This window comes from Poecilia formosa, unplaced genomic scaffold (genome assembly GCF_000485575.1).
Source record: "Poecilia formosa unplaced genomic scaffold, Poecilia_formosa-5.1.2 Scaffold214, whole genome shotgun sequence".
Taxonomy (NCBI): Eukaryota; Metazoa; Chordata; class Actinopteri; order Cyprinodontiformes; family Poeciliidae; genus Poecilia; species Poecilia formosa.
In genome coordinates, this window is record NW_006800153.1 from 732342 (window position 1) to 747315 (window position 14974).

Sequence of the window (14974 nt, forward strand, 5' to 3'; positions counted from 1 at the left end):
TAGATAGATAGATAGATAGATAGATAGATAGATAGATAGATAGATAGATAGATAGATAGATAGATAGATAGATAGATAGATAGATAGATAGATAGATATTCTCCAAATCATAGTTGAAAGTTGGATTGAGCTGGTACCAGACATTTTATTTCATCATTTCTTTGTATTAAACTCTAAATCATTTTTTAAAATCTGTTTAAAGTTGCTGATGTTGCTGTGAAAGCTATGAGGATCACAGTGCAGCTGTTATTGTTTTAAAATAACTCCTCCAGAGAACGACCATAACTTCAGCTCTTCATTAAGCAGCAGCAGAGCGTCATGTTCCTACCAGCTTCAGCACACAGGTAGCTCTAGATTTCTCTTTCCTTTTGACTGTCAACAGCTCAGTAGCTGGGCTCTGACCAGCGTTACAGCTCAGTATCTTTTCCCCTCAGAGAACTACTCAGACTACATCCAGGATCAACAGAATGTTCACTATCATTCAGCTCACAGCTCAGACCTCCACACTCTGGATCCAGTTTCTGCCCCACGTGAAGGTCACAGTCTGATGAACGCAGAGGAATCCATCAGTTCTGCTTTTCTGATACCAGAAATACACAGAGGTAAAAAAACCATCATTCATAAAAAAACCCTCATTATTATTTCATTGTTGTCATTACAGAAGGGCTACATCACTTTCTACAGTGAGACTGTTCACTTTCAGCTAGGAGAACTTTGTTACTGTTGCATGTCTGAGTGTGATAAAATCAGCACAAAGCAGAATAGATGCAAGCTTAACATTTACTTCACCAACATGCAGAAAATCTTCATGCTGACGGACATCTTTTATTTACATTCTCCTCCCAGCCTCCAATACACGAATCTTAGCATTTGCCTTTTTTGTGCTACATTGAAAATAATAAGATTTTTTGCAATCCTTTAAGTAGATTTAAAAACAAAGTTAATAACCTTCAGCTGCTGATTTGGCTTTTGAAAACCTCCAAGTTAACAGCTACAAAAGTAATGAAAATAAAATGGAATTTAATTTAGTTCACACTTCCATTGCATCTGTCCCTGCAGTCTGACTCACTTCTCACATAAAAATCACTCAACACAGTTTGTCATGAGGTAAGAACACTTGATGAAAACATGCAAAAGCACAGATCGGAACGTCAGGGACACATCATTCATGAATTTAAATAAAGAACAGTCCTGGTGGAAAACCTGTTAGATGATCAGGTTCAGCAGGAGAGTAACCTTAAACATACAGACAGAGTTAGAGTGAAATGTTAGATCAAAATAAATGTATGTGTTAGAGTGGCCCAGTCAAAGTTCAGACATTAATTCAATTGAAAATCTGTGAAAAAACTTGCAAACTGAGAAAAATGAACAAAGCCCAGAGGTCGTCTCCCTCAGGTTAACAGCTAAGTGCCTCAGCTGGAGTTTCTCAGTTAGAGAAGAGAAACATCACATTAACAGAACTTTACATAATTCTTTCAATAAAAATAGCATTTTTTAAGTTTTATTCTTTGAACCCATATACTTTATAAAACAGTGAACTCTGACCATATCTTGAGTTTCTGTCCCTGCTTTCTTGCAGAAACACACTTGGAGGAGAGGGTTGCTACCAGCAGACGGCCCCGCACCGTCAGGCCACGGGCTTTGACTGTTCCCCTCACTGATTTACAGCCTCTGGACGACAGAGTGCCTGATGATGCCTTCATGCTGCCACAGAAACACGGGAGCTTCAAAGACTATGTAGGCAGCAAAACACATGTGGGCAAAGCTGTGATACCAGCAGCCATTTTAGCTGGTTACACTGGTTAGTACAGCTGTGTGGACAGAGACACTCATTTTGTCTGTCCAGGTTTATGCATTAATCAGCTGATCCTTCCTCCCACAGGTAGTGGGCCAATCCAGCTGTGGCAGTTTCTGCTGGAGCTCCTAACAGATCGCAGCTGTCAGTCCTGCATCAGCTGGACTGGAGATGAGTGGGAATTCAAACTGACCGACCCTGATGAGGTAAGAACCTGCTGATCTTCCTGTTGGTTCATCTAACCATCTCTGCTGATCAGTAACAGGAAGGTGACTCAGTTTAATGTAAAACAGAGACTCCTATCAGAGGGACTGAACAGCTTCACATAAATAGAGAGAGCAATGGATCCAACAGTGAAAGTTGAGATATTTCTTTAGGTGGGGTTCTGTGAGTAGCTATGAGTAGTCAATAGCCTCTTTCACAAAACATTCCTGTTGTAAACCTGATGCCTGAGGTTCCTCTGGCCATCCATAGCAAACAGGTGGAGCTTCTGAAATGAGCAGGTCTGCTTCTCATGCCGGCCATTTTACAGTAACAATGGAGGCTGAAGTCAGTTTAGTGAAACTGACTGAACGGTAGCTTAGGAAGGTAAACTTGGTCAGTTTAGTGAAACTAAACTGACCAAGTGCTTCTAATTCCTTCTAGTTCTAATTCTAAAACTAAAATATGTTTTCCTTTCAACTCTTCTCATTGGATTCTGAGTTTTGTTTGTGCTTTCAATAAGTTAGCTGATGTTAGTCAGACTTTTCTAGAGGCAAGCTAGCTTCTGCAGGTTCAAGTCAGTTAGCCTTTACACTCTGGACCTCACTTGGTGAGTCTGACCCATCAGATCTTACCCAGAACACAAGCAGACGAGATACTGAAAGGTTCATTAAAGTGTTTTGGTGGAAGGAGCTAAAATCTCTCCTGCAGGTGGCCTCTTAGTATCCCCTCTTCTGCTGAGCAACAAGACTTTTTCATTAGATTCTCACCACCAACCTGTGACTACAAAACTTCACTGTGCTGAACCACACACATTGTTGAGGTGACCAAACCATGATCTAAAACAGTCACAACAATTTAAAAATTAATAAAAATGAAAAATAAATAAATAAATAAAGTAGTCTAATTGCATTGTTCTTGTACATGACGGACACAGATTGCATTTGTCACATTGTGGATGTTCTCTGATGACTATTTGTTTCCCAGGTAGCTCTGCTTTGGGGAAAGAGGAAAAACAAACCCAAGATGAATTATGAGAAACTCAGTCGGGGCCTGCGCTACTACTATGACAAGAACATCATCCGCAAGACAGCCGGCAAGCGCTACGTCTACCGCTTTGTGTGCAACCTGCAGGGCCTGCTGGGATACGAGCCAGGGGAGCTGCATGCCATGTTGGACGTCAGCAGCAAGACGAGCTCAGGAAGGCAATAACCAGAGACCAGTCCAGCAACTCTTTTTTAATAATATTTTATTATTTTTATATGATTGTTGGCAGCAGAAGTGGTGGATCAACATGCTCAATACATACTCTCTCTTTCACTGCAAAAATGTCCAAAGAAATAAACATATTTATATTCATGTGGCATTATTTTTTGGGGTGAAGTTGAAGTAAAAAAGTTATCATATCATAATTATTATTATTGCAGGAGTTCCTATGTCCCTATGTAGAGGGATCCCTGCTCCAACACAGCTAAAACAAATAGCTGAAATATTTCCTCAGCATGAAGTCAAGTTATGCAGAGGTCTGGTCATTTGACTGAAATGTTCTGGAGAAGAGATGCAGACAGCAGCAGCTACTATGTCGCCTTTTATTATTATTTTGACGGACTAGCTACGATTATGAAAATTATTTTTATTAGCTAGAGGCTAAATTAAGAAAGACACTTTTTGGTGTGTTTCTGAAGTGAAATTCAGGGGTTGTCTGAATTTCCACAATATGTTGGACAGTCGGCTTTTAAACTGTATGACAGGTAAAATATTTAGAGTTCCCTTCCACAAGGTTTTCATAATAGTTGCTGGAATTTAAACACACTCCTCTGTACAGAACTGGTGGAACTGGGTTAGGTTTGTAGGTCACTTTTCTCACACACTCCTTAAGCTCTGTCTGCAAGTTACTCATGGGAATAAAAATCAGTACTTCGTGTTGGAGTGGCTAATTTTTTAAATCTTTTCTGGCTTGAGACGTTGCTTCACTATAATTAGATCCAATTCAATGCACTTCATTATACCAATTCACAACAAATGTCAAGGTCCCTTACAAAAAAATCCCTTCAATTAAATCACACATACATTCCAGTTGATCCTAGTTATCATACAATATGCTTATTTAATTATTCAAAGCAGATTCAAAAGTTACTATAAGGAAACCCAGCAGAGCATCAAGTCTGACCTGCAGGGTTCAGTCATCCTGGATGAGAACATAGAGACAATCACTTGTGTTGTCTCATTGACTTTACAGCAATCCCTCATACAGAGCGTGCATGTGGTGACAGTGGAGAGGAAAAACTCCTATTTAACAGGAAGAAACCTCCAGCAGACCCAGAACCTGGCTCAGTATAAGCAGCAATAAAATATATTAAGGTAAATATTATAGATCTCTCTCATTATTTTTAGCATTTAGGAAATAGAAATAAAACTTTTTGCAGTCATAGCTAATTTAAAACAGAAACAGTTTAATATAAACTAAAGTAACAGAAATATGATGTGTGAATATTTCTGGGTTCCAGTTTTTATGAATGTGGCTTAGCAAAAAGGGGTTGCCGCTTTGTTTATAATTTTTTGCTTGTTTTTCAGTGTAAACATTCGTTCCTAAACTTAAAGACTTTTGTACATCCACCCAGGGTGTCAGAATGATGGAAGAGTTCTGCATGAGGGTGGAGCACAAATCAAGGGAAAGGAAAATGTCTGAATGCAGTCATTTATGATAATGAATCCTTTATTCTGTTTATTCAGTGTCTACGCAGCCGTATGGAGAGATCAGAATGTCTTATTTTAAAGTACCAGCTGACTTGTGATGTGATTTTCTCCATCACAGAGCAGGAGAACTGAAACAGGCGGAGGGAGGATTACTTCCACCACTCACCCTGCCAAGAGCTGCTAATGGAAGAGCCGAGTGTCTGGTGGTCAGCATGGCTGCCACTCAGAACGGAACAGAGCTGAACAATCACATCATCCATGTCATTTACTCTAAAGGAGGGGGCCGGGGGGGATGTGAGTCACAGCAGCAACAAGAGGGAACCACAGAGAGGAGCTAATGTTATCCAAACCATCTCTGGTTTTACCTCATGATGACACATCACTACATGTACCTGTAGAGCACACAGTAAGGCCCAAAGGTATTCCTCCCACAGAGGAATTAGATTTAGGTTTAAAGTAATCTTTTAATTTGTCCACAATGTGTCTTCTGACTGGAAATAATAGTAATGTTTTGGAACGAGAGAGTGGAATCTAAAAGGTAAAGATGGCACCGAGCCTCAATGTAAATCCAGGTAAATAATCACAATACCAGTGGAAACATTCAAACAGGAAACATTCAAACAGGCGTTTCTATTGATTATTGAGAAAGGTATTAATTAATTTTGACTAAATAGCATGTAATCAAAAATAGTTACTTTAGTTTTTTCGTAACTGCTCTTTCTTTTACGATGTTTTATCATCTTTGAATAAATGAAAATCATTTTAGGGGAGGTTCTCCTTCGACCCCAAACATACAGGGAAAATTTAGATCAAAGCAGATTAATGTGTTCAAATAATGTAGTCAGAATCCAGATTAAACCTGTAATTTGTGATAAGACAGTAATGATCACACATGCTCTACATCTGATATCTATCTAAAACCATGAAGACTTACAATGTCTCTGCAAACAGCAGAAAGCCTCTGGGGGTTTAATTAAGCAGTTTATAGCTAATATAGTTGCTGAAATAGTCACTGGCCGCCTCAGTCTGTCTAAGTCAGCTGGCACAGAGTAAGGCCCTGAACAACCAGACTCGTTTTGGGGTCCGATCGGGTCGGATGATGGATGCAGCAGTTGGTACCTGTTAAAGTCAATGATCACTAACTGTGACCCTGTGACTACAACTGCTTCTCCAACTGACGTCTTTCCTAGTTGGAACTATGCAACAAATTGATGGCATGAGTGACACTAAGTGCGACATGGAAGTAAAACACACCCACTTTGGGGCAAACACAAACCAAAATCTTTTACTTGCAGAAAAGGTAGTGTGCTTATCCATGCTAGCAGTTCAGAAGTACAGAAAAAAATGAAAGAGTGAAACAGTGATGTTGTTTAAGCAGCTTTGAGTTTACTGCCGGACTGGCTTGTTTACATACTCTCACATGAATTGTTATTATTGTTGAGTTGATGGACAGTCCAGTTAGGGACTGTGTGTCAGATCGAAATCAAAATCTGATCAGATGCAAGCTGTGTGTTTTGGGCTTAAAGGTTGAAAAAAATGGCATTTTCATTTCTGACATCTTTAAGGTCAGAGTATTTAGCAGAGATTCAGGTTTGATTCCCGGCTGAGCCAGGTACAGCCGGCTTTTCTCTTACTGCCTTTATTCCTGTTCAGTTAAAGTTGAATAAAGGCCACTATTGCCATAAAAATCTCACTTTAAAAAAATGTGCTGTATACAACATTGGTAAAATGTTTATCTGCAGGCTAAACATGCAGATAAACATGTTTATCTGCAGGCTACTGCAGATAAACTGTTATGCTGTTATGCTGTTTATCTACTGTTTATCTGCAGACTACTGCAGATAAACAGTAGCCTGCACAGGTGATATCACAGGTGATATCAAGATTTTTTTATCAAGAGTTTTCAGGAGTAAAATGAGGAACCAAAATCCACAGGTGGAGAAATGAACCCATGCTGTATTATGTGTTAGAGGGCAATAAATCAATAAAGCAGCCTTGCCGTTGTCTCGGGTATTAAATGAAACTGCTTGGGCTCTCTGCAGGAGCTGCTGGTTGCATTCATCCAACACAAACAGCCACATCAGCACTGAAGTGAAAATCAGTGAATTGACTGAACCAGTTAGGTTCCATTAGTTCAGCCACCACCAGCTGATCTCACTGAGCAACCACTCTGGCTTTCTGAGCCCCCTGAGTCTCAGCAGGGGGTTCGCCTCATGTGCTTATTTAGTTTTTGGCATGGAACCCTAATGTTCATCACATTCACAGTGGAAGATCTGCTGTCAGCTGGGACATGGGATGAACAAGTCCCACTTTGTTAAAGAGCTTTAAGCACTCAGCCTTCCTGACAGTGAGTCCTCCATAGAGCTGCACTTACTGTTTCCAGTTCAGCTTATTGTCTGCTGGCAGTATCACAGCAAACAGGAAGTATATTTAGTAGCATGAATAAATACTTCTGCATCCAGAATCTCTCCAGTAAGATAACATAGTGACCCATGTTAACATATGAGCCATCCAGTCCTGAGCCATGTGTTGGATGGTGAGTCAGTTACTGTCTGGGTTCAGGTCTTGGTCAGGAGTCTCTCTGCATTTAGAATCAGAATCAGAAATCCTTTATTGTCATTGTGCAAGAAAACAACAAAACTTTAGAAATAGCTTTAAAAAATGTGGTGTTCATATTCCACAGGCAGAGCATCTACCCCCATATTTACCAGTGAATAAACAGATGTGATTTATATTGTAGAATATTTTGACATTAATATTTATGATCCTTTTAGCATGCGACTAAGACGACTGTAACAGCATAACAGTATAAAAGCTATTTACAGGTTTCTGAAGACAAAGCATGGCTGCACATCTGAGATGTGAATGTTGCTGTTGCATCATTTCCCAAAGATTCTCTATTGGACTGATCAGGAAGAGATGAACAAGGTCGACAACGATACTCAGGACATCAGGTTGGCTGTTTAAGTGATGCTAAAATGGCTCACAGCACCTGCAGCCTCAAGATGGATACATGTCTTTGCTTTTATGCTAAACTGGGACACAAAGATCTGAATGATCTCCTATTGTCAAGTTTTAGTGAGTCTATGCAAACTGCTGCTGTACTTCATCTGCTTCAAGGTTCAAGATGCTACAAGATCAGATATGTTTTAATTTATTTGTATTTCTGGTCAAGTGCCTTGACACTATATTTGCTGTGAATTAGCACTACATAAATACACCCGACTCCTCTGAGCTCTGACATCAACCAGGCAGATTCAACTGCAAAGTTGCTGCTCAAACTAAATTTCCCTCTTTTGGACCAATCTCCGCCAACTTGAGACGGTTGCTGGTGATGACCTCAGCCAATCATCAGTTTGTGAAAGAACTAAACCAGAGGATCCGGACAGATTTCCCATGTGGCAGTCAAAGCCACTGAGATATAGATAACTGTATTTTTATGCTGTAAATTACTTTTAAATATTCTAAAACCCACTTTCCTTCTTAACATCTGATAATTTGATAATTTTTATTTAATATGTATTTATAATATGAAACATATGTTTCAATTTATTCTAAATGGTATTTGCTATTTATAAATCAGTTTGTATCCCTGCTGTTACAGTCGCCTTCCCTGAGGTGGCAGCAGAGAGCACAGACGGATCCAATCATTCCATCAATCCATTATGAAAGATTTACTGAGTGGGTCTGTTCTTCCTTCACTAGAAAATGAATTTAAGGATTTACCCAAGTGCAGAAAAAGGAAGGAAAGTGTTTTATTTTCATTTGCAGTAGATTAGTATCAGTGGGACAGACGAAGCAATTAGGTAGTTGGACCAGTTGGACATTTTCACATAATCCAAAAACAAGAAGCAAACGGAAGCAGGTGGAAATATGTCACTGTTGCTTCATCTTGTCCCAGTGTTCTGGTGTGAGGGTCTTCTGTTCAAACGCATGGATTGCCTTCAGCTCCTCTGCAAGACACATGTTCACCATCCTGGAAACACAGACAGCACCAGTTTAAGGTTCCCAGGGAGAACGGCTCAAAGTGAGATGAGTGTGTTTACAGCAGAGCTCAGCAACAAACACCTGCAGCTTTTAGTCAAACTTTGAATGTTTTCTTCTGTCTGACAGAGACTTCTCTAGAGTCATCCTCATACTCTGGTTATTCTGCAGGATGGTGAACAAAAGCTGCAAAGCACACGCTTGCTTAGCTTGATGATTTTAGTGTTTTAGATCACAGCATTTCCTTCAGAAGCAGACAGTGAGGAGAAGTAGATCACAGCTGTAAATAATGTGTAAATGAGGCTGGGTGGGCCTCAGGGACTTCTTTAAATTTGCTTAAGTGGAGTAAAACATTTAACTGAACTTCAGAAAGAAGGCTAATAACACGTTAATCTCACATCACAGATCTTACCCTCTGATTAACTGATTTCTAATCCAGTCCAGAATCCTAAAACCTTCAGAATGCCTCCTGTCTTTTCTTTTATCTCCAAACTACACACACTTCCAGCTTCACCAGGAAATGAGCAAACCACTGGATTCTGCTTCAGGTTTTCAGGATATGGATGTACGATATATCGGCTTCCACATCGCTATCAGCAGATGTTATGCATTTTTTAACATATTGGTCTGATAAATAAAACTGGCAGGACATTAACAACCAAAGTTTTTTTTTCTACCCCGTTGCCATTTGTTGGGGGGCTGGCTGGACTGTGGGGAGTTAAACTGAAGCAGAGAAGAAATGTATAGTTTGATTCCAACTGTAGAGACCTTTGCTGCATGTCTTCACCCCTTCTCATAAATTCAGGTCTTTGGAATTTATTCCACATCTCTCCTGATTTTTGCAGATTGTGAAGGAAACCCAGGTTACATCCTGGCAGGTTTCAGTACCATCATGTAAACCATGTCATCCTCTCCTCCCTGTGCATCGTCTGTGGCTCTGGATGGATGAGCCCAGGTATTTAAACCAGAAACTTCCTCTAATTAATTTTAACATTTTATTTCCAATTGGAATAACTAAAAAACATAATTATCAAAAAATCTGAAACAAGGATTTGAACTAAACGTGAACGGCAGCTTAGATCATTGAATGAGCTATCTAAGCTAACAACGTACTTGCAGATGTTTGGGATGTTGCCCTGGAGAGACATTTGAATTATGAGCTTTAAATCTCTACTGATAAATGGACTGTGTTTGCTATAATATTCTGGTTCATACACAAATATTTTATTCTAGCATTGATCGTAATGCACATGGAGAACTAGATTTGAAATGTGTAAGTAACCTTCCACCATGTAGATATCAGAAACTAATAAAACGTTCCAGCAGCAGCAGCTCCGCTGAATCCCACCTGTGTCTTTGTAACAATGGTTTCCCCTCAAACTGCGCCGACACCACCAGGACTTTGAAGCTGGCTGCACATCTTTCTGGTGAGGTATCCTCTACGTCCTGAAAAGCACAACATCAACACTTACTTCACTGAACAGCATCAGAAAAACAGACAATATGATCAGAAATCTGGTTACTGATTAGATAAACTGTCCATAGAAATGTTCCCTTTGGGAAAAAAATAGTTACTGGAAAAGTCTAACTGAACAATCTTTGTGTTTATGGGATAAAAAAAATATTCTATTTTTTTTATTTAGCCAGTAATTCCACACAATAAAGCTGCCATGTTTACAACAGAGGATGAAGGAAAAGGCTGCATAGAAGCAGCTGTCAGGTTCTCTTATCACCAGGTTGCTCCCCAAAAGTCAACTATGTATTTGCAGGATGCAAGTAATGCTGCAGCTCTGCATCTCTCACTCACCATTTTCCCTACTTTGTATATTAATTCCTTCAATTCATTAATACTTTATTTTTTTCAAAGGAAAATTAAATATTGCTGTAGCTCATGACATCTAAGGATCTTTTCCTTCCAGCTCTCAGTGCAACGTTTTTTCTCTGCTCCTGCCTCATTTGCTTTGCTTTTCCTCTTTAAGTCTCTGGCTGTTTGATTAGAGAAACGTTGGAGTCCAGGGTAATGCCCAGATGTTAATTTTACAAACGCTGATCAAGATCAACGGTGTTAGAATATGACAGACAGACAGAGCTTATATAATGGTTCCCGTAAAGGAGCTTGCTGTTGTTGGGTGCTGCTGACTGAGGGAATATGGAATATGGAGAACTGGTCCGTTTTACAGGTAATCAAGTTTGAATGTCCCCAAAGCAAAAATTGTCCAGATGGCACACACTGGCACAATGTTGACAGTTCAGATTGGACTCTGCCAGGCAGAGTGGCAAAATCTAAATCCAATTAAATACATTGAAGCTCATTTATTGTTTAAATTTAGCATGTTGCTTTTAATTCTTCCAGAATGGACATAGAACACCGCATGCTACAGGACTGGTGATCGTCTACCCAACCTACATAGGGCAGAATAAGTCTGAGATGTTTACATACAAGCACTCACTGAGGATTGATGATGTATCAGGTTCTGAAGGGAGCAGCCCATTTCTCAGTGGGATAGTCAAAGTGCGAGTGAATTTGTGTGCCTAGATGCATGGGAAAGCCAAGTTTCCTTTGGAAATGGGATTCAATCCAAAACCCTGAACAGCAAGCCAGAAAAAGATTACAACCAAAGGGTTGTTGTGACCTAGTTAAAGCCACAACTCAATCTGATTGGCTAAACTATTGCTATGATGACTACTGAGTCTGATGGTAGTGACTGAAGCAGCTTAACCACACATACAACAATCAAAGAAATGACAGAGAGAGACCTACCACATGCACTGCCTCGAGCTCCTTAATTAGCTTCTCCCGGATGTGATCTGCTGACACTGCCATGTCTATCTGAAACAATACATACAGAAATACTGACTGTAGATCAGCTTAAATATCTTTAATACGGTTTTATTCAAGACACAAAAAAACAAACAAAAAATTAGAAAGTCAGCGTCCAAAGACTTCCTGTATTAAACAATTTACATGACAGTCCATGTGTGTGACTCTCATAGTACAGTAGAAGCATACATAACTAAACGCTACCTGTGATCTGCTGATTTCAACTGGACACCGTACAACCGGTTACGTTATTATGGCCCAAAAAGAATATCCAATTGACTCTTGGCTATGACCATTTTTAGCCAATCGGTAGCCTTCTAAGCCGTGACGCTATTTTCAAAACAACAAATGATCATCGAAATAGGAGTCCATACAGAAAAGACAACAAGATTCTTTTTAGTGATTGTTGTAAGAATAATTTTAATTACGTATGTTGACAGCAACGTGAGAGTATACTTTAGATACTTTTTAAAAATAATGGGATTTTTTGTCTTCTGCACATAGAGGGGGTTATTTCCAACGTATTTGATCAGGCACCGTAAAGGTCCACTAAAGGCTGACAGGAACCGAACAGGAACTAATAGTGACAGAACTGATACAGAAGCAAAACATTATGACATTACCATAACATGTTATTAGCTTTTAACATTTCCCCTAACTTTGTGAACATTATTTCACTCGTTCATCAACTATAGCCATGGGCCATTTCAATTAACGGTTGCCACCGTCTCATACGGAAGTTATTAAGGTTTTCATGATGGTCGTGGAGGTGGAGAGCTTCTTCGGTGTGTACATGCTTTACTGCACTAACCCAAAATTTAAAGGCCGTATCTACATCGGCTTCACGGTCAACCCTGAGCGGCGGATTGGACAACACAATGCCGGGAGGCACAGAGGGGGTGCCAAGAGAACCAGTGGCAGGGGACCGTGGTAAACATACTGTTATTCAGTTGAATTGTGTTTACAGTTGGTAATATTTAAGAATGACCATAACTCTAATATGCACCTGTTCCTCTGTGTTGCTTAGGGAGATGGTACTCATTATCCATGGATTCCCTTCAGATATAGCTGCCCTGAGGGTGAGTCCAGGTTCCAGAGTTCAGGTCTGCATCATATTACAGTTAGTGATGTCCAGTGTAGGAGATACACACTGTTGCTCCGATTGCATCTTTTACAACCCAACAATCTCTGCAGGAATTTTCACTATGCCAGAGAAAACCAGCTTGTTCATCTATCCACTATCTATCAGTTCCAGCATATGTTCCCAAATGTCATCATCACAGTGACTCTACTGTGTTCTGTAAAATTTTTCCTACATATTCTGAAAAAGCCTTTTTTTAAAAATGGTCCCATTCATTCATTCATTCATTCATTCATTCATTCATTCATTCATTCATTCATTCATTCATTCATTCTAACCCTGTAAGATCCAGTGTTGTAATATTACAGCATCTCTATTTCCAACACAAAAATGTTCAAATGTTGACTTTTCTTCTGTTTTTTTATCCAAACTTAGAAATTCAATCATATTCTTGGAATATTATTGAATATGAAATGTTCATATGATTTCCCCACACATGATCAAAAACTACCACACCTCCAAAATCTCCAAAAATCTGAGTGACTGTGCCACATTAATCAAAAAGGTTGTAGATAGGATGTCTTGATTTTTTGTTGTTGTTGGTCATTACAATGTCTTGAACATATGCATGTGTAATTTTTGTGCAAGTTTGTACAAAATATTTTTTTAAAAGTGTACAAAAAGTTTACTTCATGCCTTTAATTTTTAGCGTGACACAAAATAATTATCCAACTTCCTTAAGTCAGCACAGGGAATCTGTTAAAACTAAAGATGAACTTTTGTGTCATTTAATGCAGTTATTGTGTGTTGGACTGATCTCTAATCCACGCAGGATCAAATTATGCAAACAGGTTAAATGTCCATTAGCACAATCTTGAGAACCCTAATGGAGCAGATCCTGTATCATGCTGTATAGTTCAGTTTGAATTTGTATTTGTTTTTATCTTGATTTGCATTCTTTCAGATCACAGTGAGTTAAAACTTGCTTAACTGATTGACAGGAACACTGGTGTCTGACTTTGAAATGGATAAATCAGAAAAACACTTCTGAGATTGCCTGGATCATAATCCTCATATATAGTTATATAGTTTAACTTGTATGTGTAATATTGACCATATGTGGAGAAAATGTGGAAAACTAAAATTTTTGTGATTAGTTCATGTTGTCTTTTCCTGGCAGTTTGAGTGGGCGTGGCAGCACCCTCACTCTTCCAGACGACTTTCCCATGTCTCCCGACGTTCCAAAAGAGAAACAAGCCTGCAGTTCCACTGGCGCGTCGTCTCCAACATGCTGCGGGTGGCGCCATGGAGCAGGCTCCCTCTGACTGCCCGCTGGCTCAGACAGGAGTATAGGATGGACTTTGACCCCGGCCTGCAGCCCCCACTGCACATCCCCATCGCCTTCGGCAGCGTGAGGGCCAAAAAGAAGCAGTCGCTGCCATCTGCAGGTGAAGATGAAGATGTGATGTCTGTGTGTTTCCTTTGCAAGGCGATGGTAAAGGTAAGAAATGTGTCCTCAACAAGCTATTTATCCACGTCTGGCTGGTTTGCTCCATCCTGTCCTCCTCCTCAGGTGTCAGAGAAGCTAAGCTGTTTCCTTCCTTCCTGTGGGATGGTCAGTCATGTAGTTTGCCTGGCCAAATATTTTCTAAGGTCCGAGCCGTCCCACCTCCTGCCTGTAGAGGGACAGTGTCCTTCCTGCCATGGCTCGGTGCTGTGGGGGAGCCTCATTCGCCATAAACACGGCTGCCTCGGAGACCTGGAGGAGGTCATTTCCTCCACATCACAGGTCAGATTGGTACTTCAGTGAAACCCCTAAAGGCTGTGTGTTTGCTCACTAACTGGTGTTTGTTGCTCCTACAGAGCCACTGGGCAGATGAACTGCAGATGTGAAGAAAAGGAGGCTGCAGTAGACTATAAGAGTGAACGCCTGCCATTAGTGCTGAAGAGTGTATATAAATTTTACTGTCTCATCATGAGGTTTTTAATTCTTTCTTAGCTTTGTATTATGAACAATCATTAAATTTTCCCACATAAAAGATTAAGGAAATAATTTTATTGCTTCATTTCAACAGGATGTGTTCTATAAAGCTCTTCTGTTGAACATGTTTTCTATAGCTAATGTGAAACATGTCTTTTTTTGTGTTTTTGTTGTTTTCGGGACCTGAAAAGAATAATTGAACATTTTCTTTATTTTGTCTGCTTCACTATTTAAATGTATGTATATAACTTTTATTTTAAAATACGTTTTTAAAATATTTGTTAAACTATCACCATGTTGTGACAATATGAGCCAGTGCTACACTGTAGCACTCTTCTCAGTGTTACAGTGGCTGTCTGAAGAAACGCACCGCTTCCAGTCAAAAACAGCCAGGGATTAGCATGTTGGATGGAT

At 39.7% G+C, this 14974-nt stretch overlaps 3 protein-coding genes across 9 annotated transcripts in view; 2 read left to right on the top strand and 1 right to left on the bottom strand.

The window, feature by feature from the left end:
- LOC103148894 (protein c-ets-1-A-like) overlaps positions 1-3920 on the top strand; it is a 6838-nt gene extending 2918 nt beyond the window's left edge. The window contains exons 4-8 of one of the 3 annotated variants that reach the window (XM_007567875.2): positions 273-344; positions 435-602; positions 1580-1801; positions 1883-2001; positions 2984-3920. In XM_007567875.2, the coding sequence (XP_007567937.1) occupies positions 273-344; positions 435-602; positions 1580-1801; positions 1883-2001; positions 2984-3208 (806 nt within the window). In that variant the 3' untranslated portion in view covers positions 3209-3920. The remainder of the gene's footprint in view (positions 1-272; positions 345-434; positions 603-1579; positions 1802-1882; positions 2002-2983) is intronic. The other 2 variants (XM_007567876.2, XM_016679540.1) reach the window with 2 other exon arrangements.
- A 4504-nt stretch (positions 3921-8424) lies between these two features.
- Positions 8425-11801, bottom strand: LOC103148895 (bolA-like protein 2). 4 transcript variants are annotated; one of them, XM_007567878.2, is made up of 4 exons: positions 11703-11801; positions 11439-11507; positions 10026-10123; positions 8425-8669 (listed from the first exon to the last, which is right to left on the bottom strand). In XM_007567878.2, the coding sequence occupies exons 2-4, from the start codon at positions 11499-11501 to the stop codon at positions 8570-8572; spliced, it is 261 nt and encodes an 86-aa protein (XP_007567940.1). In that variant the 5' UTR covers positions 11502-11507; positions 11703-11801; the 3' UTR covers positions 8425-8569. The 4 variants fall into 4 exon arrangements, with proteins under 4 accessions (XP_007567940.1, XP_016535021.1, XP_007567941.1 ...); XM_016679535.1 differs by having other exon boundaries at positions 11439-11503; positions 11698-11792; XM_007567879.2 differs by having other exon boundaries at positions 11439-11503; positions 11703-11737.
- Positions 11802-11986: 185 nt separating this feature from the next.
- Positions 11987-14695, top strand: slx1b (SLX1 homolog B, structure-specific endonuclease subunit). Of its 2 annotated transcripts, none has more exons than XM_007567881.2 (5): positions 11987-12428; positions 12526-12601; positions 13760-14080; positions 14153-14368; positions 14443-14695. In XM_007567881.2, the coding sequence occupies exons 1-5, from the start codon at positions 12253-12255 to the stop codon at positions 14470-14472; spliced, it is 819 nt and encodes a 272-aa protein (XP_007567943.1). In that variant the 5' UTR covers positions 11987-12252; the 3' UTR covers positions 14473-14695. The 2 variants fall into 2 exon arrangements, with proteins under 2 accessions (XP_007567943.1, XP_007567944.1); XM_007567882.2 differs by having other exon boundaries at positions 11991-12428; positions 12526-12577.
- Positions 14696-14974: the final 279 nt, after the last annotated feature.

Bases quoted from the DNA above. Each gene is read 5' to 3' on its own strand.
- slx1b (XM_007567881.2), top strand. From the start codon at position 12,253: ATGATGGTCGTGGAGGTGGAGAGCTTCTTCGGTGTGTACATGCTTTAC. The intron at 12,602-13,759 runs GTCTGCATCATA...TTTTCCTGGCAG, and splicing joins GTCCAGGTTCCAGAGTTCAG to TTTGAGTGGGCGTGGCAGCA. The intron at 14,369-14,442 runs GTCAGATTGGTA...TTGCTCCTACAG, and splicing joins TCATTTCCTCCACATCACAG to AGCCACTGGGCAGATGAACT.
- LOC103148895 (XM_007567878.2), bottom strand. From the start codon at position 11,501: ATGGCAGTGTCAGCAGATCACATCCGGGAGAAGCTAATTAAGGAGCTC. The intron at 10,124-11,438 runs GTAGGTCTCTCT...TGTGCTTTTCAG, and splicing joins AGCTCGAGGCAGTGCATGTG to GACGTAGAGGATACCTCACC. The intron at 8,670-10,025 runs GTGGGATTCAGC...CTGTGTTTCCAG, and splicing joins CCATTGTTACAAAGACACAG to GATGGTGAACATGTGTCTTG.